The sequence below is a fragment of the Lissotriton helveticus genome, chromosome 1_1 (assembly GCF_964261635.1).
Source record: "Lissotriton helveticus chromosome 1_1, aLisHel1.1, whole genome shotgun sequence".
In the NCBI taxonomy this organism is placed as follows: Eukaryota; Metazoa; Chordata; class Amphibia; order Caudata; family Salamandridae; genus Lissotriton; species Lissotriton helveticus.
In genome coordinates, this window is record NC_136057.1 from 644833456 (window position 1) to 644858416 (window position 24961).

Here is a 24961-nt window from a genome sequence, read left to right on the forward strand (position 1 = left end):
CTCTAGTCCATCCCATAAACCAGACCCAAGTAGGAAAGCAGCTTGGATAAATTGTTGAAATCAGCCGTGCTTCTCTCTTTCTCTTTCTCTCTGTCTCTCTTTGTCTCTCTCTCACTCTCTCCCTCTCTCCCCCCTCTCTCTCTCTCCCCCTCTCTATCTCCGCCCCTCTCTTCCTCTTTGTCTCTTTCTCTCATCCTCTTTCTCTTACTCGCTGTGTCTGCTGCAGTAAATCGTGTGAGCTGCAGAGAGTGACAGAGAGGCATGATAAGCTTAACGACCAGTCCGGCACTGATATACATAGTCAAGGGCAGTCATGCTTGCTTAATTTACATTCATTACATTGTTTTTTAATTCTCTACAAACGGAGGCCACAATTTTTATTAAACCTGTAAAAATAAAATGAGACAGAGGTTATCTTAAAACAGAACCTAGAGGATTCGAGCTGCTTTACAAAGATTTAGCATCCTCCCGGGGGTTAGACCGAGGTTTGCAAAATACGTTGAGATTCATCACATTAGATAGGTATTTAAAGTGCATAAGGATTTGCCATAGTCTTTATAAATATACCATTCTCACAGATGAGGTTGGGTTTACAATTTTAGTCATTTGTCATTGTTCATGGGATACTATTTATAACCACTCTTTGTTTATACTCCACGTATCTCCACGTATGTGTTTGTGATGTGTGTGTGTGGGTGTACGTATGTGTTTGTGATGTGTGTGTGTGGGTGTACGTGTGTGTTTGTGTGTGTGTGTTTTCTTTTGTGGATGGGAATCGACATGCTCTGCAAAACATCGCATCACCGTGCTCTCGCTTGAAATCTTAGGGCTATAACATGAATTTGTACATTAATGCAGAGCACCTGTTTTATGCAATTTTACTCTCCAAAACACATACATGTAACTTTGAATTTATAAAAGTCAGCGTATGAGCTGCAGACGATACAGCTCAAAAACATAGAGATACATCTTCAGCACAACCACTATGTTGTAAAATCATTTGACTAGGTTAATGATTTGGGGAGACTATCGGAATAAGATACGGAAATAAGAAAAAGGGAATAAGAAAGGCAGAGGTATTAATTTAATACAAGAGGTAGAAACACTGCCAGACATATTTTCGTTACTAGTCGTATAGTCAGAATTCACCAGCTCACAGTTACAACAGTTACAACACGTGCACCTCACATGTTGGAAACATCCTTTATTCATTTGTGCTGCATGGTGTTTACAGGCAACCATAAAACCCATTTGTAGTGAGTTATAAATAGTGGATCTTATGCCTAAGAAGTACATCAAATAGCATTTCTCAGTGGTAAATTTGCCAGTAGGGACCACTATCACTCATTTTCTGTGACCAAAACTATTTTACTGCATCAGAAATTTACCAAGAGCAAGAGAGGAAAGAATGCACAAAGGGGAAAGGAGGAGGAATACAGTGGCGGCTGGTGACATTTGAAAATGGTGAGGCGTTAAATTAATTGTGGAGCACACCACGCGAGCGAGCGCAGTGAGCGATCCCGAACCAACTAAGGAGGGTTCGGGGGGGTTTCCCCCCCGATAAAATTTTGAAAAATTTGAAGGCAAATGGTGCATTTTCAAGACTTTCGGAAGCCACTGTGTTAAACAGAAACAGGCCACTGCCTCCCCTCAAACTATCATCAGTTACATCTTTAACTCTGGATAAATATCTGCTCAATACCTCATTGATAATTTTTTTAATAAACAACTTAAAGGCAAGCCAAGAAAGGAGATTTCTCACAGGTTAACACTCCCACCCTGACATCCATCCATGCCATTACAAGGCCCTAACTTTGGCTGTGGCAAGTCTCCACACATTCATGTCAGTCAGGGATGTTATCATTTTAACAAGCTGCAGATACACACCTGACCAAACTGATCTTAAATCGCTAGAACTGGCAATGCTCTCTCCTAGACTGCAGGCAGGCTATAATTACTGATATCCAGTGGTAAAAAATGCATTAAAAGACTACTTGATCTGCCCAACCAGAGAACTCCACAGAATAAAATCTATCTTTACAGAGTGAATATCTTTGAAGCAAAACATTATGAGTAATCGACACCAAGGACCAAATATTTAAAAATGGACTATGGCCCAACGATTTACTAGCAAACTTTGTAAGCGCCTCAGCATGAATTAGCTAAGTGCACAGAGGGCCAACCTGCAGGAGCAAACATTACATGGACCATACTGGGAGAACACTGAGGTAACTAATTTTTGAGGAGTTTCTTGCATCATGGCCAAAGTACACATTTTTAGGAGCAAATGGGAGAGAGGTCGGGGATAACATATTTCCAATTCAAATTGCACCAGTGCCCACCTTTCAGGGGTCAACAGTGCAGGGGCCCAACTTGTTTGCAAGCAGACAGAACTAGTGTCATAGTACCTGGCAATAAACTTGCACCTATTTACTTTTGCCTTCCTCCACACCCCTCAGTCATTGGTCAAACAGTCTTCTATTTTGTTCCTGTGTATTTTCCATTTTTTGCCCGTAACCTCAGTATGCTTCTAGAAACCCATCTTATGTACGTAGCCAGAGACCGTCCAACTCTTTCAACAGGAACCGCAATGAGGCACAAGCACAACACCTTAAATACCATCCTCAAACTCATCTATCTAGTCTTTTAATAGACCCAGCACAGGCCTTGCCACTTGTATTTTGGAGATTAGTAGGCCTTTCTGAGCGCAGTTTAGTTGGAAGAAGGGATGCTACTGTCATTGACAGACAATCACAGCATCTGGGATACAGTTAAACCTACAGCAATATACTCGGCCACATTAATTACAACCCAGACTGCGCCAGCATGGCCCCAAGAGAGGCCTGGCTGTCAGATGCATTAAAGTTTACACATGCCCAGTACCTCATGAACCAGATCCGAAGCAGGTTATTAGAAAGCTTTTGAAACGTGTCAGAGAATTATTCAGCAGCAGCCGAGGTGGTGGTTTTTCAGTCACCTCATTAAAAATGCTTTAATTTTATCGGTGTATAAAATCACGTATTTATTGTATTCCTCATGTTTCCCTACATTTCTACTAAATAAGAAAAATAATAATAATTAAGAAAAAAGTGGCGGTAAATACAGGGCAAACACTTATTAGCTGAGAATTAGCAGGCACGATTATTTCTTCTTTTGAGGTAAGCACTGTTATGGAAATATACATTATCCCTGTTTTCAGAGATGTCAGTATAAATATTGAAGGCTACATGGTGGAAATCTCTACTAAAATGCTCTCAAGTGCCATGCATATTAAATTTAAAAGAAATAGTAGCACAAAATGTAGTCAGTCTAATGCTAACCTTTCCAAAGAAAGTAAAACATATGCACGAGGCAAATTGAATAAGGGCGAAACAAGGATGGAATAACACGTAACAAAAGAGAGATAGAAAAGAGATGGGAAGAAAGGAACAAGGAATGAAGGGTACTCTGTTAAAAAAAATTCCCTCGAACCTTTCTAGAAAGGGTGCAGATTACACAAGGAATGCGCAAAGTGGAGTTTTAATTTAGACAGCCTAGGGGAAATCACTCATGTTGCAATTTAGGAGAAACAGAATAAAAAAAACATGAACAAACCAGAACAGGCTTTTTTCTGATAAACAGATGGGTTGCTAGAGAGTGACACAATATGGTCAGCACAATAAACCTAGTTATTTTGGCATCTGTTTTCACTAGACTTGAGAGGAGAGGTCCTAGACCTGGAACTAGATGCTTATTATAATTATACATTCTGACCACATCAATGCCCATCAACCCTTGATAGACAAAAGCAGAGGAGCTTGTAAGTTCGGCAACGTAACTAAGGAAATGATTCCTTTATGCGCATGCTTTGTATTGTAATTGCATTTATATAGCGCTTACTAGCCATGAGGAGGCGTTGAAGCCCTTTTTCGGCGAATAGCATGCTAATCGTGAAACCATAAAGGATTAGTGTTGAATTAGTATAGTGCAATATGAAAGTAATTTGAGTGGTGGATAGGTTAGTCAGTTATTTGGAATCAGAAGGATAGCAAAGGGATAGATGAAGGAAAAAGGTTTTCATTTATATAGTGCTTGTTACCCCTGATGGGGTGTTGTAGAGCTTTTTTGGTGAGTAGCAAGTCACTACCCAGTACCACAGAAGACTTAACATGTCATTACAGACATCTGTCACTTTTCATGCCATCCCAAGGCAGCACACAATAAGCCAGATATTGGTGGATCAGATCAGCAAAAAGTGAAATCAAACGTTAAAGGAAGAAATGTATCTCATGGATAGAGCTCAAATAAATATTATGATCCAACTACCTCCTCTTTGGGGTTCATATGGTCTACAGCATCAGCCCTTCACCAACAGAAGCAACATCATCTACCAACCTCCATTGTTCACTGGTGACATATAGAGTAATTCTTGTGTCATCAAAGCTTAGCAGATATACTATTAGAATATCATCCAAGGGTTTGCTTCAATTAAAAAAGATCTTATTAACCACCTTTAAAAGAAGGTTTCTGGCAAAGAGACTATGTTCAGGGTGTGAACACAAAATAGTCAAACACACAGCACCTCAGAATGAGGATTTTTCGTATAAACACACCTACTCTATGAGTGTCTTGTGCTAAGCTCTTGGCTAACTAGCAGTGATTAATTTGTAAAAGAATAAGTGGCAGGCACAACGTTTTGCTCAGAACCTTGCGACTGGTGCTACTGAATGGCGGGTCCCACCTACAACCACTGGCTTAAATTAAGCACTAATAATAAGTAAGTGAATGAGGTCTGTCAATATTTACCATAATGTGTGCAAACTAGTATGTGATCTCAAGCTACAAAGCATGCCTAAAAGTGAGTAGCAAGGCCCTTCTGTACAGCCCTGCTGGCATTGGGCTTGCGTTTACCTCACACTAGGAAGATGAAGCCTTTAGTTTTGATTCTTTGAAATGTACATTGTAGTTAAGTTGAGAGAAACAGTGAACCCCAAGTCAAGATGATGTTTAGCGAAGAGAAGAAATCAGTTAACGGTGAATCATTTAAAATGATAGCAACCAAAGGTCTAGTCATAGAAAAAGGACTTGCAGATTTATTTGTATTACTAAAATCTAGAGCTCAGACATTCAGCTCAGTGATCTAAGAAGAGCACAGTGGAAAACTGAAAAGATAGCTTGATGGCATCATCAGTAGTGGTTTTGCTGCAGTCTTCAACAGTTTGTAAATTAATGAACTGTTGAAGACGGCAGCAAAACCACTACACGTTAATAAATTGGTGGGATTCACTTAGGATAAAGGCAATTCTCCTCCCAACTTAAATTTATGCTCATACATTTGCTGTAGTTGAATGACACTAAATACATTTTTCACAGTGATGCAGTTACCAAGTGTGTTGAATTCAGAAAGGTGCATTAAGTCCTTTTTTACGTGCTAGAATGTGTCTTATATTTACAGAAAAAAACATCATCTGAAGTGAAATCGCAGGAAACTAAAGTCACCACTACTAAACAATGAAATGTTCCTATCTTCTAACTACACCCCTCAATCTAGACCCCACAGGATAAAGAAATAATCCTCACAAACCATCCACAAGACTAATCAAGTTCCTGAAAACCTGCCCCATCATCACAAGCTGATGATTTATGACGGGCTTCTGTCTTTGCTCATCTAGGAGCAAGGTACTCACTGCATAAGTGTAATTATCCTTCAGATGCTTAGGCCTTTTAATGAATGACGCACAATTATTTACTGAATACGGACAGTTTTACTTTTACGATACATTTCCATATTCCCCATCCATGAGTAGCCCATGACCAGTTATTACCCAAATGAGCACAATGTGACATTTTCCAATTATCAGACTTCAAGAAATAACTTTCAAAGAACGGATGATTCACACACTGCCTGCCGAGCAACAAAACCTGGTGTGATATAATTTGCTGGTCCCTTTGGATATTATAAATATGGACCTGGTAAGGACATATTTCTAGGCCCGCTTTTTCCTTTGGTTCTTAGAGCCTAAATCATACAGCCCATTAAAACCCTCTCTAAGCCCCCACCCGCACTTGCCTGGGATACTAACTGCCAGCCTCTCTGGTCCGAGCAACTTTGCTGCTTGCTTTTTTTTTTTTTTTTTGGACTTGTAGAGCGCATGGCTGCCCTGGAGCGTCCCAGCGCTAATCCTAATCTGAACCTGGTGAACTCAAGCGAGAAGCAAGGTTTAAGGGAAGGTAGGGAACAAAAAGGTTTTGAGTGCTCTTCTAAATTTCAGGTGATCCGGTTCCATTCGAAGTTCTCTAGGAAGGGCATTCCATTTGTTTGACACATTCAGTGAGAACCGTCGGCCTCCTGTTCGTGCTTTCCTCACTCGTGGAACAATGGCCAGATTTTCTCCATCCGAGCGAAGAGCCCTGGTCGACTTGTAAGGTCGGATCAGTCCTCTCAAGGCCGGAGGGCCTTTACCCTGCAGAGTCTTATGTGCGATGCAGAGAGACTTAAAAGAGATCCGCTCTTGGATGGGGAGCCAGTGCAGGGCTTTCAGCAATGGTTTGGCTGAGGCCCGTCTCGGCACCCCCATCAGCAGCCTGGCTGCGGCATTCTGAGCTCGCTGAAGAGTATTGATAGTAGCAAGAGGGGCTGCGAGGAAGAGGGAGTTACCATAATCCAGTTTGGACAGAATCAAACCCTGGATTAGCAGCTTTCTAGATTGAAACGGAAGGAGAGGGAGGACCTTCCGGGCTGCCCGAAGCAGGCCGAAGCAGCCTCCAACCACTTTCTGCGCATGGGTCTTGAAGGTCAGTTGGGGTTCGAACCAAATCCCTAGGCTTTTAATTTGCTGCTTGGGGGGAGGGAGATCTCCCATACAGGCAGGCCACATCTCAGGGGGCAGGGAGGTGAATTGATTGCCTAAGAGCATGATCTCCGTCTTAGATCCATTTAGTTTAAGTTTCGCGCTGGACATCCAGGAGGAAATGGCTGTAAGACAGTCTGGGAGATCGACCGGGCTGCCCCCATGTTGTGACAACGAGACAACAAGCTGGGTGTCGTCAGCATAGCTTATGGATTTAACCCCGAATGGGGCTATCACCTTCTCCAACGGGGCCATGTAGACATTAAACAGTGTGGGGCTGAGGGAGGAGCCCTGCGGCACCCCACACTGAAGAGGGAAGGCCTCCGACATGGACCCATTTTCCCAGATCCTGAAGGATCTCTCCTCCAGGTAGGATTGCAGCCATTTAAGGGCTGATCCTGTAATGCCCAGCAGGGCCAGGCGTTGGGCCAGGACTGCATGATCCACAGTATCGAATGCAGCACTTAGATCCAGGAGGATCAGAGCCACTGATCCCCCTGAATCCAAGATGCATCTTACCTCTTCAGTCACCGCCAAAAGGGCGGTGTCTGTGCCCTGACCCGGGCGAAAACCAGTCTGAGAGTCACTGAGGAGATGGTTAGCCTCAAGGTACTCTGAGATCTGCCTATTCACCACTTTTTCGGCCACTTTGCTCAGTCCAGGTAGGAGCGAGATCGGGCGAAAGTTGGCCAGATCGGAGATGTCTAATCCTGGTTTCTTTAAAAGCGTTTTAACTCTGGCCTGTTTCCAACTCGGGGGCACTATGCCCGAAGATAATGAAGAGTTAAGTAGCTCAGTGGCTACGGGGGCAATGATGTTTAAAGTTTGCTTTAGAATGTGCATCGGGACTGGGTCTGAGGGAGAGCCGCTTTTGATAGTGGAAAGGATATTACAAAAGTCTTCTGTGGATATAAGACTAAAAGCCTCAAGTTGAGGACAAGAAGGGTCAGGAGAGGGTGTCTCGGTGAGTTCAATGGCAGAGGATTGAGGAAGGCTGTCTAGAATTTTCCGAATTGTGGTATCGAAAAATTCTGCTAACTGGTTGCATCTCAGTACTGGGTCATTCTGAACCAGGGAGGGAGCTGGGACTTTAAGAAGCAGGTTCACAATTTTAAATGTTTCTCTAGAAGAATTAGAAGAGAGACGAATTTTTTCTTCAAAAAAGGCAGCTTTGGATTTTTGCCGTCCTAGTTTGTAAAGTTTTAGGGCTGCTTTATATGCAGTTTTGTGAATAGGTGCCCAGTCTTTGCGCCAAGCGCGCTCTGCTCTTTTGCAATCTTTCCTGAGTTCTCTTAGTTCGGGCGAGAACCAGGGAGATTTGAAAGTATTGCTCTTTTTAGTGCAAAGCTTAAGAGGCAGAACCGAATCCAGGGATTTAGAGAGCCAGTCTCGAAAGTTTATATCTGCCTGTAGAACATCCGATTCTGTAGGAGGTGTGGATTGTTCGAGAGCAGTTGACAAATTCTCTACTGACAGCCTTGGCCATGGCCTTTGAAGCGTACGGGAACAGGGGACCTTGGTTCCTCCATGGCAAAATTCCCATGAAAAAGGAACTAGGAAATGGTCTGACCATAACAGGGGTAGGGGGGATTTGGCTGCGAGCTGGGGGATGTTGGAAAAGATCGGATCCAACAAATGACCTTTATTGTGGGTGGCTTCCTTATTTGCCAATTCCAGGTCAAAGGAGCTAAGATTAGTGATCAGTTCAGCCCCAGAGTTATCCTTGGGGTCGTCGAAATGTATATTCAAGTCGCCCAGGATCAAAAAGTTCGGGGCCTGAGAGGCAGTTGATAAGGAGATTTCTAAGAGGGAGTCAGGGAAATGTTTTAGACTCCCCGGGGGTCTATAGATGAGAAGACCTGACAGGGAGTGGGTGGGTGAGAGCTGAATGTTAAAGCTAGCACTTTCTGCGTCTAAAATTCCACCCTCCTTCAATCTGCAGGTCAGAGACTCCCGATGGATTATGGCGAGTCCTCCCCCCATACCTTTATCTCTGTTCAAGCATTGGATATTGAAACCACTGGGAAGCGCCGAGACAATATCGAAGTCTGAGTGAGGAGATAGGGAATATCAAAAAGGGGAGTGAAGAGGTGGTGCAACTCGGCACCTCGGTGGGCTAATCCTCCTCTTATGAAAGCATAAATAATCAACAGAGACCACCTGAAAGAAATATTCAGTATATATTCCGATGTTGTTGGAATATACTCAGTGTGTTAAAATACCCCTCACACACCAAAAGGGCCCTTGGTGTCATGCTTCATCATCGGGGTCTTCCCGCCCCCGCTGCGGGACGGGGCAGTGCTGCGACAAGCGGCTACGCCGGAGCACCTTTTTATTGTGAGTACTATGTGAGTGATAATGGAGTGAGTGTCAGTGGGGTCAGGAGTGATAGACAGTGAAATTAAAAGATACCTGGCCTGGTGTTTAGAAAAAATTATTTAATAGGCACTGGCTGGTATCATTAAAAGGGGTGAGGCGGAGGGCAAGAACGAGTTACTAGTCTTGCTCTCCTGTGTGGGTCAACATGTTTCGGGGCGTCATGCCCCTTCGTCAGGACCGGGTATATAGATCCCCCTGTCACTCACTAATGCGCTCCCACAGATAGAGAGTGATATGTACGATCAATGTGTATAAATAAATTTTATGATACACGTGAAAAAGCTAGCTCAGTACTACTGATGATATAAGCCTGAAAGGATAAGAACACAGGATTTAGAATGAGCGCGGATCCCAATGCGCTTTACTAGTGAGTACCTGTAAGGAAGGAAAATACAAAAAGAGGGAAGAAACACACTAATAGGCTGTTACATGGCACGCCAAAGATTTCTTGGGGGGACCAGGTTTGCCGGGATGAGAAGAGGAAAAATGCAACAAAGCGGAAACATACATTCATGGGTTTTTGCATGGCCAGCCAAGGATTTCAAGGGGGGGGGCCAGGTTGCACGAAATTGGTAAAAATGGGAAGGAATACACACACATGTAAACACACACAACAATATAGAGCATCAGAAACTAGCGGTAAGATGCCTATTCAACTAAATACATACTTTTTGAATGAGGAGACAATGCCCCATGAGCCAAGCTGGGCGAAGGGTAAAGAGGGTCCAACTGTGGGAAGGAATGGAAAAAAGGCACAGATAGTATCGCCAGGACCTAGATTAGCAACTTACACTCAATAGGATAGAGTAGTGTATTCCAGGTCAGGTCTGTCGGCTGTGCCGTACTTACTCAACCCCCACACCTCAGTGCTTCCTCCTTCGTCAGTGGCTTCCGTGGTAATGGTAAGCCTGGGCGGGGTGGGTCTTTTATAGTCTGGCAGAGGCTTGTTGATTGAGCCCTGATTGAATAACTCGAAACCGGTGTGAGCGTTAAGTCGAGTAGTTAGGGCTAGTGACTCAAGCGGCCATTGTTAAATGTCCGAGGTCTGCTGGGCGGGGGCAGGTTTTTTGGGATAATTGCCAGAATCTGTATGTCTTGTTCCTATGTAGGGTAGCGGTAAGGACAGGGTGTCGGCAGATCGCTAGGATACACCCTTGGTCCGTGCATGAAATTGTATCGGCGTTTGCCGACCGGGGCGCATGCGCGGTGATGCCCTGTACTGAGTACACACTCGGCGCATGCGCAGTGGTGCTCCGCTTCCAGTCTGTCTCCGCGCATGCGCGGGGGAGAGGCGTTCCTTCGCGCTGGATCCGTGGGAGATCCCTGTTATTGTACACAGGCAGGGGGATTGGACCTCCGGGCTGTTTCAGAAAAAAGCCCCATTTGAGGCAAACTACTTTCTGGTTATTATTCTAGCAGAACAGAATATATAGATATCAGTATTTATGTCTATGCAGGCATTATTCTACCAAAGTTAACATACATATCTTTTAAATCAAGTTCCACTATGTCAGACTACAGGTTTTTTAGTTACTTGAAAACAGGAGCCGCTCTTATTTTAAATGCAGCTGCTCAGAGGTGCGCCGAGTGTGTACTCAGTACAGGGCATCACCGCGCATGCGCCCCGGTCGGCAAACGCCGATACAATTTCATGCACGGACCAAGGGTGTATCCTAGCGATCTGCCGACACCCTGTCCTTACCGCTACCCTACATAGGAACAAGACATACAGATTCTGGCAATTATCCCAAAAAACCTGCCCCCGCCCAGCAGACCTCGGACATTTAACAATGGCCGCTTGAGTCACTAGCCCTAACTACTCGACTTAACGCTCACACCGGTTTCGAGTTATTCAATCAGGGCTCAATCAACAAGCCTCTGCCAGACTATAAAAGACCCACCCCGCCCAGGCTTACCATTACCACGGAAGCCACTGACGAAGGAGGAAGCACTGAGGTGTGGGGGTTGAGTAAGTACGGCACAGCCGACAGACCTGACCTGGAATACACTACTCTATCCTATTGAGTGTAAGTTGCTAATCTAGGTCCTGGCGATACTATCTGTGCCTTTTTTCCATTCCTTCCCACAGTTGGACCCTCTTTACCCTTCGCCCAGCTTGGCTCATGGGGCATTGTCTCCTCATTCAAAAAGTATGTATTTAGTTGAATAGGCATCTTACCGCTAGTTTCTGATGCTCTATATTGTTGTGTGTGTTTACATGTGTGTGTATTCCTTCCCATTTTTACCAATTTCGTGCAACCTGGCCCCCCCCTTGAAATCCTTGGCTGGCCATGCAAAAACCCATGAATGTATGTTTCCGCTTTGTTGCATTTTTCCTCTTCTCATCCCGGCAAACCTGGTCCCCCCAAGAAATCTTTGGCGTGCCATGTAACAGCCTATTAGTGTGTTTCTTCCCTCTTTTTGTATTTTCCTTCCTTACAGGTACTCACTAGTAAAGCGCATTGGGATCCGCGCTCATTCTAAATCCTGTGTTCTTATCCTTTCAGGCTTATATCATCAGTAGTACTGAGCTAGCTTTTTCACGTGTATCATAAAATTTATTTATACACATTGATCGTACATATCACTCTCTATCTGTGGGAGCGCATTAGTGAGTGACAGGGGGATCTATATACCCGGTCCTGACGAAGGGGCATGACGCCCCGAAACATGTTGACCCACACAGGAGAGCAAGACTAGTAACTCGTTCTTGCCCTCCGCCTCACCCCTTTTAATGATACCAGCCAGTGCCTATTAAATAATTTTTTCTAAACACCAGGCCAGGTATCTTTTAATTTCACTGTCTATCACTCCTGACCCCACTGACACTCACTCCATTATCACTCACATAGTACTCACAATAAAAAGGTGCTCCGGCGTAGCCGCTTGTCGCAGCACTGCCCCATCCCGCAGCGGGGGCGGGAAGACCCCGATGATGAAGCATGACACCAAGGGCCCTTTTGGTGTGTGAGGGGTATTTTAACACACTGAGTATATTCCAACAACATCGGAATATATACTGAATATTTCTTTCAGGTGGTCTCTGTTGATTATTTATGAGTGAGGAGATAACCATGTCTCCGTCAGGAAGAGCGGGTCGAACTTGCTATCTTCTAATAGCAAGTGGATCTCGATCGCATGCTTCGGCAGCGATCTGCAGTTCAAGAGAGCCATCTGCAAGGTTCTACCCACCTTCTTACCAACCGACTCCCCACTGCCGGGGGCCGGACAGGCAGGGCATCGGCAGAAAGGAAGGCTAGAACCAACCCAGTGCGGGCATCCAGGGATGCCCGTGAGTTGAAGTGAAAGTAGTTCCTCCCTAGAAAACATTGTGGGTCCAAGGGGGAACACGGGCATAGTGGCTGGCCCTAGGCCCGGTCTGGCCCGGACGGGCCCAGACGGGCTTGCCTCTGGCGCGCCTCCGGCGCGCCATCGGCGCGCCTGCTGCGCCCGCCCGCTGCGCGGACGGAAAACAGACTTCATAAGTAACGCCCGGGCTGTGATTCGCCCGACCGCTAGAGCGCTGACCGCGTTATTTCTGTTGCAATGGCGGCCAAAGTCGTCGCCCTTTGCAAGTCAGTGATTCTACCGAAAAGGCCCTAAAATCGGCCCCCGGTAAGTACAAATGAGGTGGGAGGAAGCGCCCTGCTGTGACAGACAGCGGGAAGCGGGAAACAAATTACACACGTAAATTTCGAAGCCAACACAATTTTAGGTTAAAATGCGGTAGTGATTTCGTTAAAAAGAATAAAAACAGAGGAGAATGCCTAACTCCCGGCTTTTCGCCTCAGGAGCGCTTAGTGTTCACAAGTGCAAATTAGCAAAGAGAGTAACTGACAGCCTGCTGCTCTTATACGCCCGGGCTGTGATTCGCCCGACCGCTAGAGCGCTGACCGCGTTATTTCTGTTGCAATGGCGGCCAAAGTCGTCGCCCTTTGCAAGTCAGTGATTCTACCGAAAAGGCCCTAAAATTGGCCCCCGGTAAGTACAAATGAGGTGGGAGGAAGCGCCCTGCTGTGACAGACAGCGGGAAGCGGGAAACAAATTACACACGTAAATTTCGAAGCCAACACAATTTTAGGTTAAAATGCGGTAGTGATTTCGTTAAAAAGAATAAAAACAGAGGAGAATGCCTAACTCCCGGCTTTTCGCCTCAGGAGCGCTTAGTGTTCACAAGTGCAAATTAGCAAAGAGAGTAACTGACAGCCTGCTGCTCTTATACGCCCGGGCTGTGATTCGCCCGACCGCTAGAGCGCTGACCGCGTTATTTCTGTTGCAATGGCGGCCAAAGTCGTCGCCCTTTGCAAGTCAGTGATTCTACCGAAAAGGCCCTAAAATCGGCCCCCGGTAAGTACAAATGAGGTGGGAGGAAGCGCCCTGCTGTGACAGACAGCGGGAAGCGGGAAACAAATTACACACGTAAATTTCGAAGCCAACACAATTTTAGGTTAAAATGCGGTAGTGATTTCGTTAAAAAGAATAAAAACAGAGGAGAATGCCTAACTCCCGGCTTTTCGCCTCAGGAGCGCTTAGTGTTCACAAGTGCAAATTAGCAAAGAGAGTAACTGACAGCCTGCTGCTCTTATACGCCCGGGCTGTGATTCGCCCGAACGCTAGAGCGCTGACCGCGTTATTTCTGTTGCAATGGCGGCCAAAGTCGTCGCCCTTGCAAGTCAGTGATTCTACCGAAAAGGCCCTAAAATCGGCCCCCGGTAAGTACAAATGAGGTGGGAGGAAGCGCCCTGCTGTGACAGACAGCGGGAAGCGGGAAACAAATTACACACGTAAATTTCGAAGCCAACACAATTTTAGGTTAAAATGCGGTAGTGATTTCGTTAAAAAGAATAAAAACAGAGGAGAATGCCTAACTCCCGGCTTTTCGCCTCAGGAGCGCTTAGTGTTCACAAGTGCAAATTAGCAAAGAGAGTAACTGACAGCCTGCTGCTCTTATACGCCCGGGCTGTGATTCGCCCGACCGCTAGAGCGCTGACCGCGTTATTTCTGTTGCAATGGCGGCCAAAGTCGTCGCCCTTTGCAAGTCAGTGATTCTACCGAAAAGGCCCTAAAATCGGCCCCCGGTAAGTACAAATGAGGTGGGAGGAAGCGCCCTGCTGTGACAGACAGCGGGAAGCGGGAAACAAATTACACACGTAAATTTCGAAGCCAACACAATTTTAGGTTAAAATGCGGTAGTGATTTCGTTAAAAAGAATAAAAACAGAGGAGAATGCCTAACTCCCGGCTTTTCGCCTCAGGAGCGCTTAGTGTTCACAAGTGCAAATTAGCAAAAAAGAAGAGCACGAGTGTTGCAGATCAGGTCGCCTCAGACAGCCTCGTGTCGTGAGCACCACAGGCCTTTCCCAGCTCTTCCCAGGGGGGGGTGGGACCATGGAGTCTTGCTCCCACCCCATGCTGACGTGGTAGAAAATGGGTAGGGTGCAGTGACCTACGTAGTGCACCCTCCCTGATTGACAAGCAGACTTGGAAACCCAGGGCTTCTGCTTAAAGCGCCCAGGCTGCTTGCAATCAGCGAGGCTGCATTACGTCATCAGAGGGCAGAGACTTCAATTGTTGGAAGCCACCGGGGGACGGGGCTGAAATAAGGCCAGCTCTTAAAATCCTGCGACGCCCCGCACATGCGCTCTAACACCACATGTGCCTGGTTTTGCCTGATCCTTGCGCAGAGCGAGGGTCGCAGGTGTAATGGATTTGGAATTCTTCTAAATAAAAAGGAAACCCTAATTGAAGCAGAAATGTAAGCGGGGCGGAGCCCTGCCGCCCTAATGAGAAAACCGCCCCTGAATAGAAAGATGGAAAAACCATTATAAATAGACTCAAGAGTGGTGTAAAGGGGCAGCAGCCATCGGGAAGTGGGTAAAGAGGCATAAGGTGGATTCGAAAATGAGCAGTCTTGGTATTCTGCACGCCGACATTTAATTGCACCCGTCACAGTGTCAATCTGCACACGTGAAGGGATCTTTGAAGCCTGTATTGGCTTTAATTAATGGAATCACTTGACACTTGCTGGTGAGACAGGTGTATTCCTTTTGGGTGGTATTGCAAAAGAGTTACCAGCTGAGCTGTGAAGTGTGTGCTTTTAACAGATGCCACCAAAGGGGCTGCAGGGACCTGTGTTACACTCCTAACTATTTTACACGGTTCCAATCAGGATTAAATGTCATGGCTCTCTGGTTACAAAGTCGTCTGCAGTGCATTGATTAATAGAGGTTTCATACAGCCACAGTGCAGGTAACAGCGGTGGGGTAGTGGTGCCAGGTAAGGGGGGATTTCGAGGGATGATGCCGAGGAAAATGTAATTATTTATTTAATTTTCCCTCTACATCATCCCTCAAAATCCCCCCTTACCCGGTTCCCCTGCCTCACTGATGTTACCTGTTTTTTTCACATTTAAACGGTGTGTTCATTTATATGTACATACCTGAAAGTGAAACAACGAAAGTAGTGAAAGTAGTTTTGTTTTTTAAGCCACGCCTTCGACCTCACCCCACTTATACTCAACCTGCCCCCACTGTGCACAGCATTAGAGTTCCCTTTATTTTTTAATGCACTTCGACCACTGACTGATCGTGAACCTCTCAGCAGAGCTTTGGGCATTGGAACTCATTATTTCACAAATAAAGCACTGGCAGTGCTACCTTTAGGAGAAAAGCAAAACCTGACAATATAAAAATATTTCTTGAAGACTCTCAAACAGGGCACACAGAACAACGTTGGACCTGAAAATTAAACTAAAGCAGAAATCCACACTGACAAATGGTTAAACAAGTAATATAATTCAAATAACATTTGCCAGAGTTTCCCCCTTTTTCTACTGGTTTCTTGATACGAACAGTAATGTTATTGCAATTTAGTAAGACCATACTATAAAATGATACTAAAACTATGAGGTAAAATGTGCATGCAAATATATTTCCTTCTTACCTGTTCCAAGGAACAAGACATGGTATCGCCCATCAGCTGCATTCACCCTGTCCACAGCTATCTTTGTATAAGTGTAGTCGGTGCCAATTCTGATAAGCAAAGGCCTTTTATTTATTGGGTAGATGGAATTGAACATCAAGGGGTGATTTCTAATGAAGGTGACCACATCATCTGGGAACTCCTTCGTTGTCTTTATGTTGGGTGTAAAGGCTCCCCCGGGGCACTGTAGGGAAACATTCGGGCAGAGTAAAATTCACCGATGAGATATCTATGGCATAGTTTAGTACTTTCAGTGAGGTCAAAGTCACACAAAATGTTGATATACCGAACGTACAGTTTTTTCTCAGAATTGTTTTCTTTGTCATAATGAACACCGCATAAGCCATGAAGGAAGAGCTGGTGTCTAGATGTGTTAAAGATTTCCACAAACACATTAATGTACAATTGGTCCTTTTCTGAATTTAACATGATTTGATTGATTGATTTATTCTTTTATATAGCGCAACGGTTACTCAAAAAGAGTGTCCCGGCGCTTTAGGTAAAGGGGGCTGCTTCGCAATAACATAACACAGTAAAAAGAGAGTACAGAACAGACGCATAAAAACATGTGTTCATCCAAGAGCCAGATGGAGCATAATTACATATTTTGAAACGTTTCTACAGGTTTGATGATTGTAAAGTAATTATTTCATTTTCACTGTGTAAAAAAAACATTTTGTGTGCCTGTGTTTTTTTCTGCTATCACAATTATATAATGTGGGTCTGAAATGACATGTGTTCATTCAAGCAGCAGATGGAGCATTATTACATATTTTGAAACATTTCCACACGTTTAATCATGTAAAGTAATTATTTTATTGTCCCTCTGTAAAACTGCCATTTGGTGCGTCTGTGTTTTTTCTGCATCACAATTATACAATCGTGGGTCTGAAATGACAGGACCAGGGTTTAATATTTTGACTTTACACATGGGGCCTACACCTAATCAGCAGGAGAAGACCACATCAAAAGAGAAGAATCCAAAAGTTCAAAAAGCAAAATGCCAGGTAGATGCCTGATATAACCTGTATTCCTCACAGTCTTAAAGAAGGAGCAGAGGTACATTTTGAAAAGGAGCAGTGAGAGACATCCCACGGTGTGGCAATCTAGACCTGATAGGTTGAGAATCTGACAGGAACAAGTCTAATATGAAATGTTGTGAGCAACAGAATGAACCTGGGGAAGGACTATTTGCCAAGAGAAGAATAACAATACAAACGGCCCTAAAAACTAAGTACAACCCATTAGAAATTGGCTTGTAGGAAGGACAGTGGCTAAACGGACCATTGCACAAAATTAAACAGGCTTTACTTAGGATTCCTTGGAGTACCTTGGTAATGAGGCCAGTATGACAACACTATCCTCAGCTATAGTTGAAACAACGAAAATTCAGTAAACACACTTCTTCAAAATAATAAGGATGGGATCAAAGGATCAAATTAGTGTTCGTTATCGAATGTCAATGAAGAAATTCCAGGTTAGGTCTGTTTCCTTCTTTCTGACTATCCTTTGATTCAAAGCTAGGTGTGACATATGATACAGATGAAGTATACATCTCAATAGGCCATGTTAGTTAAATCTGTCAGACAATACCTCAATTCTCAAAAGTGAAAAAATAGAACTAGGAAAACCAAATTAGGTCTATGGTTTCAGGTCAAATTACATTTGAGGTATAATGTTCATTGCTTTAACAAACCTGATGTTAGAATTCATAATGAAGTAAATATTTTTTATTAAAAAACAATACCACTACAAAATGAGCTGAGGAATTAGAAAGGAACTGGGGAGAGATTTACAAATTCTCTACTTCTGTGGATTTAAATCCCTTTCAAGCTATAGACTAACGGCAACATTTCAAAGGCTTTTGCTGCACTTCAAACACAAAGGGACAGATGTACAAGGGGCTAACGCTGCCTTAGTGGCACTTTTCTGACAGCTTTGCGGCCTAACTTCTGTTAGCGAAAATGACATTTAAGGGAGGCGTTCCTGTGCAAAAATGGCCGCTAACTCCACTTCACAATATTTACAAGGGATTCCCAAAAAAACTGCCTCTAACTGCCGTTAGAGGCAGTTTTTGAAGTCCAGAAAAAAGCTCGTCTTGAAAATGAAGATAACACTTGGGGCCTCTTTCAAACAGGTTTTGGTGCTGGACAGCGCTGCAAGCAATGTTGCAGCGCTGCCTTGCGACAAAACTACACGGCAGGAATGCACACCATCAATAAGTGCGCATTCCTGGGCCTCAGTCATAAGAAGTGTTGCAGCGCTGCGACAAGACAGCGTTGCAACACTTTTCACTACGCCCTTCTTGAGACACCATGGGTGTGCAGTATTTACTGGACAGCACTACATGACACAAGTAACGACAGATAGGTCTGCAAATCTGACGTGTGTGTCTGCGCTAAAGTCACGCATTGCTGCAATCGTGTCACAAGCATGACACAACTCCAGCAATGCATGGAGTCAGCCTATACCTGTGGCACTGCATCACCCTTACGCCTGCCGTTAGGCAGGCGTAAGGTACTGACTCAGTGCGTCCTACAATTGTTGCAATGAAATCTGAGGGATTTCGCGGTGCCACTCCTATGAGGCCTTGTCGCGTGGGAACGCACACCCTGGGTACATCATACCTGATGCAGGCATGATGTGGCACAGGGCTTCACAAGGTCACGCATATGCCTACCTGTGTCACTCTGCAAATACAGTGCAACATGGTGCTAGTTTTGCCTGGACCCCGGGTCTCTTCCGCTATGCGTCCTATCTTTTCCTTCCCTTGACATTGACACTGTGGCGCCATCCGCTGCAATCTCTCCAAATGTGTCACTCAGCCAGCAGGAGCCTCAAGCAGGAAGCATTTCACAAGTCTGGGTAAAGCAGTCGCCGCCAAGTCCACTACTGAACCTCCTGATGCAGTTGATGCAGCAGGGCCCCCTTAGGCGTGAAATTACAGCGCTCCTGCCACACAAGTTCAGCGCAGCTCAGGGACCTCACCCTCCACAGCGTCTGGCCAGCTCAACATCATCCGGCCTGTGATGCAGAGAGGCGTCCCCCACCATTGGTAATCCCCTTTGTGCACCCCGGTGCAGTGGTGGATCATGGTATGCGATGCAGACGTCCCTACGTTGGTTTGCAGGAGGGCCTCTACCATTCACAACCCCAAGGGGCGCAAGGCGGTCTTCTCACACAGGTCAGCAACTTGTCTCAATGCGACCTACCAGACTTCACCACCAGGTACGGGCGATCGCAGTGCCTCAATGTCTACTGCCATGGCTCATCAACTCCACAGCTCCTCCGCATCCCACTCCAGGCTCAGGTCCAGCGAGGCATCCAGGCTCCAGACGCAGGCCCAGCGAGGCATCCAGGCTCCAGGCACAGGTCCAGCAAGGCATCCAGGCTCCAGACACAGGCCCAGCGAGGCATCCAGGCTCCAGGCACAGGTCAAGCAAGGCATCCAGGCTCCAGACGCAGGTCCAGCGAGGCATCCAGTATCCAGGCACAGGCCCAGCGAGGCATCCAGGCTCCAGACGCAGGTCTAGCGAGGCATCCAGGCTCCAGGTCCAGTGAGGCATCCAGGCTCTCATCCTGGTCATCCTGGATGTTGGGTGGCTTGAGGGGGTTGTTGATGTGTGCTTCACTTGGCCGTGGCTGCTGCATTCTGCATTTCACTGTTTATTTTGCCTATTTTCTATTGGTGGTCGACAATTTTTTCCAATTGAGGCAAAAACACTCAAGTTGGGCTGACTAATGTGCGTTTTTTGCCGCTAATCGGCCTTTCGTTGGTTTTCACCCCCTAACCCCAGAATTCCCATCACCATCACGCTAATGTTAGCGGCAATTGTCACAGCTGATCCCTGAAGCTATCTCCATGTAGCAACGTCTTGTACATACATTGCTAACAAGGCGATAGTTTTGAGCGGTACAGAGCGGTAAGAAAACTGGCGCTAACTAGAGTTAGCGGTTATTTTCACCAGTTCTTGTACATATGGCCCAAAGAGCGTTGGTTAGTGTAGTATTGGGCTCAATAAAATAAGTGGGTGCTAAATAAGTAACAATTTAATAAATGGAATGTATCCTTTCTCCAGCATTCATTACTGACCCCCAGCAGCAATACAATTATAATGTATAAGTTGTTAATATTGTTGCAGGTCTCAGTGACTGCCCAGCCCAGTCCCACAGTAGAGAGAGCTGTAATGGGGGCATGAGATCATGACATATTTACAGAGCTCAACGGCCTGTATTTCTTTCATGGGCTTCTCACCGCAGCATGTTTCTAAATCAAAAGAAAGCGGGGATAGATGCAACGTAGATGGATTTCCTCGTGCTATACAAAAGATTTATTGTAAGTACTGCAGAGTTCATGGGCAGAGAGGTTGATGAATGTATCACACTACGTTCGATTGAGAACATTGGCAGGAAAAAATGTTCTCATGCTTCCGAGATCGCTTCCACATTGCCTCATGTGGTGTTAGATTGTCACGTCACATGAAAAAAGGTAGCGGACACCTTGACAATATGAAAAGCATTGTTTTTTATGCTTTCCAGATGGCCGCTAGACTGCATCAGCACTTTGGTTGGTGCAAAGTGGTGGCCATCTTGAGAGTATGGAAAACAATGTTTTTCTATGCTTCTCTAATGGCAAGTACCCACTTCCAGTTTTGACTATGCCGGTGCGTTTTAACAGCATCCTGCATTAACAAAGTCAAAAGCGGCGACTAGCATTAAGCATGAAATAGATGGTTGATGAGGGATAGTAGAGGTGAGAAAACGGGTTCCTAAGTGTGGAGGGGGGGGGGTAACTAAGGAGCTTGTTGGATGATGACTTGGAAATTTGAAAAAGGAAGAGCAGGGCAGGGGAATTAACGGACAAGCTGGAAAAGGGAGCAACACTAAGAGCTTGGGTTGGGGATGTGAGGGGGAAGCAGCACATAGGGAGAGAGCAAGAAAACACATGGATTCCTCTGAAATTATAAATGTAAGCAATATCAGCAGTTGGAGCATGCAAGTCAACCAAACACTGGGAGACCGAAATACTGCTAAGTGGAACAAACATTTGAATAAGGAAGAAAGCCATCACTTTGAGGGGTGATAGCTGAGATAGAAAATAAAGTCACGTTTTCTGAACACTTTGCAGACAGTGAATAATGCTGACAGGCACAGGGGCATTTTGTTTGTTGCAGTGATATTTTTTTATTAGCACTGGTTATGTGCGTTTCAAAACGTTATGCCTTGACCAAATGCATACAGTTTTAATGTATTAATCTAAACATCCTTTAACTGAATTCATGACTGTTTGAATTGCTTTGCATGTTAACTGCCCCACCAGGTAACTTCGGAATAGAAGCCTTGTGCTCAGCCAGTTCCTGAAAAGCAAGTCTTGGTTACACTAAAAATCCATTGTTCTTTTTGTCTGAGTATTGACACTAGGGTGACCAAGTGGCATTGGTGCAAATTCAGGGAGGTGAGTGTAACAATTCAGGACAATGGGTCAAAATTCAGGACACAAATTCAGGACAGGAGGTCAAAATTCAGGACAAAACTTCAGGACAATTGGATAAGTTTTACAGACACATCAGAGGTCGCGCAATAGTATATAAGTAAGCCCAGCCATATCCAAACATATTCAATAATTTGCAAACCTATCCATCATGTATCCTTCCATCTATTATTTCACTCATCCATCTCTTCATCCATCCATTATCCATCCATCCACCCTTTCACCCTATCCATCTGTACACTCATCCATCCACTTTTCTACTTATCCATCCATTCACTCATCCATCCAGCCATTTACCCTTTCATCCATCCAGACATCCTTTCACTTACTCATCCATCCACCCAGTCAATCACCCTTCCACCCATCCACCCTTTAAGTCATCCATCCATCCTCACTTTCTCTCTCCATCGACCCTTTCACTTAGTAATCCTTCCTTCCATCCATCCACAGACCCATCCATCTATTCATCCACTCATGAATCCATCCATCGACCCTATCACTCAGCCATCCTTTCTCTCATCCATTTATCCTTTCACTCCTTCACTCATCTATTCATCCTTGTGTCCATCTACCCTCCCTTTCACTCACTCAACCATCCTTACATCCACCCTTTCACTCATCCGTCCATCCATTCACCCTTGCACTTAACAATTCATCAATTCATCCATCATTTCACTCATCCATCCACCCACTCATTCACTCATCATCCACCTTTTCACCCATCCAGCGCACCCTTCCACCCATACATCCAGCTATTTACCTTTTCTCTCTTCCATTCTTCCACTCACCCATCAATCCATCCATCCTCTCTCATTATCCATCCATTCAATCTTTCATTCATCCATTCACCCTTTCACTAATTCATCCAGCCATCCATCCATCCCTTCACTAACTCACTCGCCCACCTTTTCATATTAATTTTGAGCTGAGCCTTATTGAGAAGAGGCCCATTAAGAACTTCACCCTCGCTGCAGGAGCCATTCCAGGACTGAGACAGAAGCCACCCAGGGCAGAGACAGGATCCACCACAGGAGGGGGACAGGAGCCATCACAGGTGGGGGGGGGGCAGGAGCCACCACATGGGGGACAGGAGCCATCATTAGGGGGGCAGGAGACATCACAGCAGGGGGAACATGATCCACCAGCGTGGGCACAGGGTGGGCATGCAGTATTCTAGTATCATCTTGGTCTCTTCCATGGTTGGGGTAGGGCTCCTCACCCCCTCCCGGACAAGACAACGAGAAGACAGGCTCTATTTCCTAAATGTTCGTTTTGCCATCCCCCACTGTGATGTACAGTACTTTACTTAAAGGAGATACTCCAAGAGAACTGATTTAACTGATTGTCCTCCATACTTTGTTAATCAGTGTGGGTGCGATTGTGCCATTTCTTTATTTTATTACATTATAGACTGCATGTTTGAAGAATCGAGGTTTGTTCACAATTTAGTGACAGTAATCTGTGACTAGAACCACCTGCTGCCTCGGTGTAATCAGGGCTGGTGCTAGGATGTTTGGGGCCCTGGGCAGAAGGGAATGTGTGAGGCCCCTCTAAATTGCAGAGACGCATTCAGGGCTGTTTTCATCTCAATAGATGCCCCTGCTCCTGAAGCTGCAACCCCTCCTTCTCAGTCCCCTTCAAGCACCTCTTAACAGCTCATCAAGGACTGAAGGTGTGAGCGTTGCCATCCCGCTGTGCCTCTCCAATGCTGCTGGGTATCTGAGCTTTGGTACTGCATCAGAGTCTGTTACACCCGGCCTCAACAGCATCGGAGTCAAGAAGGGAGGTGGGTGGAAGCTGTGCCAGCTTTAGCGTGGTGCGACCGGTTAAAATTACGGACAAATGACGTGCGTTAAAGAATCCTTCACGGACAACGGACAGACGGCCGAAATTACGGACTTTCCGTGAAATTTACGGACGGTTGGTCACCCTAATTGACACTGGAATAAGGCGGGAGGGCAGGTCCAGGGACGGTCTGATGATCTGGCTCGTAAACTTAAGAAACCACTTGGTACCGTTTCACAATTTTTTTTCCGGACTTTTATATAGTGCGAACTTGACCCGAAGGTAAGAGAGCACTTTACGTGAGCAACAGTTGTGTTACAGATGGACGCATTCATTTTTTGTTAGATACCGGGAGATTAAGTGATTTGCCTAGAATCACAAGATGTTAAGCGTCCCTGCCGAGACTTGAACCCGGTTTCCCATCTTCGAGGTTAACGGCTCTAGTTGTAAGGCTACAGCATCTCCCCAAAAGCTGCAAAGCATCTTTTTCTATCTATGAAATCAAGTTTTCCCCCCAACAAATCCCTCATTTCACTCTGTTGTGGTCCAATTTTTTTCTCTCACGAGTCAGCAAGTTCCGTGACAAATGCTTAGCAACCAAGTTAAATTCTTCCATCACTTACATGTTTGTTGTTAGCTGAGACCCCTGCATGATTTGCTTATTCAACTACCATAAGCTCTCTGTTTCTATATTAAATACCGAAAGTATACATCTACCTGAAAAGTATGCTGCTGGCTCATCACTTCTTTCCCCTTGAAAAGCAGTCGTATCCCTGCCCTGCTCCCTGCAGAGCCTTCAAGGCTTGCTGCGAATTAGTATTCAATCAGGAAAGGTTTTTATAGTGCAAATCACTCCGATTTAAACAACCTGAAAAGAATGCCTTCAAGCAATGTTTCTACTAAAGGCGTCGGAGATAAATCGAAAAGCAGAATAAGCTCTCGAAGGACACCAGTGGATAGATTTGCAGATCCAGTTACCCCAAGGCCTCGACCCATAAATATTCACAGAAGCCCAAACCACAGAAGCACTGAGCAAGGAGGAGGAACAAAAATAAAGATCTCTCTTGTCTGCCAAACTCGCGTCTGCTACCTCTCTCTTGGTATTAAACAAGAAAAATAACACTTAGCAGCCAGTGCCTCTGAAATATTGTAAGCTTCAAAAGTATTGCGATTGCACACACACCAACAAAGCTCCCCCCACCTATGCAGGCGTCAATGTGCCTCAATGTGTTTTTGAATCAATATTTTAGAAACATCTATGTGACTATATTCTTAGACATCATCTGAGTTTCTAGAGCTCTGTCTAGTGTAACTTACAAAATTGGCACTTCAATAAGGTAGTTAGGTGGATATAAAGGTGTGGATACCAGTAATACCAGGTTAATTTCGGCTTCATTTCCCTTTCTGGGGCAAATATGTCCCCGAAACAGCACACATTTACCACCTGCTTGGAGCAAGTGGTAATTATGTGGAAGCCTTTTCTTTCAGTTGAGGTG

General features: G+C 45.2%; 1 protein-coding gene across 1 annotated transcript in view; it reads right to left on the reverse strand.

Moving 5' to 3' along the window:
* Nucleotides 1-24961, reverse strand: part of SEMA3C (semaphorin 3C) — a 740455-nt gene that overhangs the window by 175882 nt on the left and 539612 nt on the right. The window contains exon 12 of the mRNA XM_078674175.1: nucleotides 16151-16373. Within this exon, the coding sequence (XP_078530301.1) occupies nucleotides 16151-16373 (223 nt within the window). The remainder of the gene's footprint in view (nucleotides 1-16150; nucleotides 16374-24961) is intronic.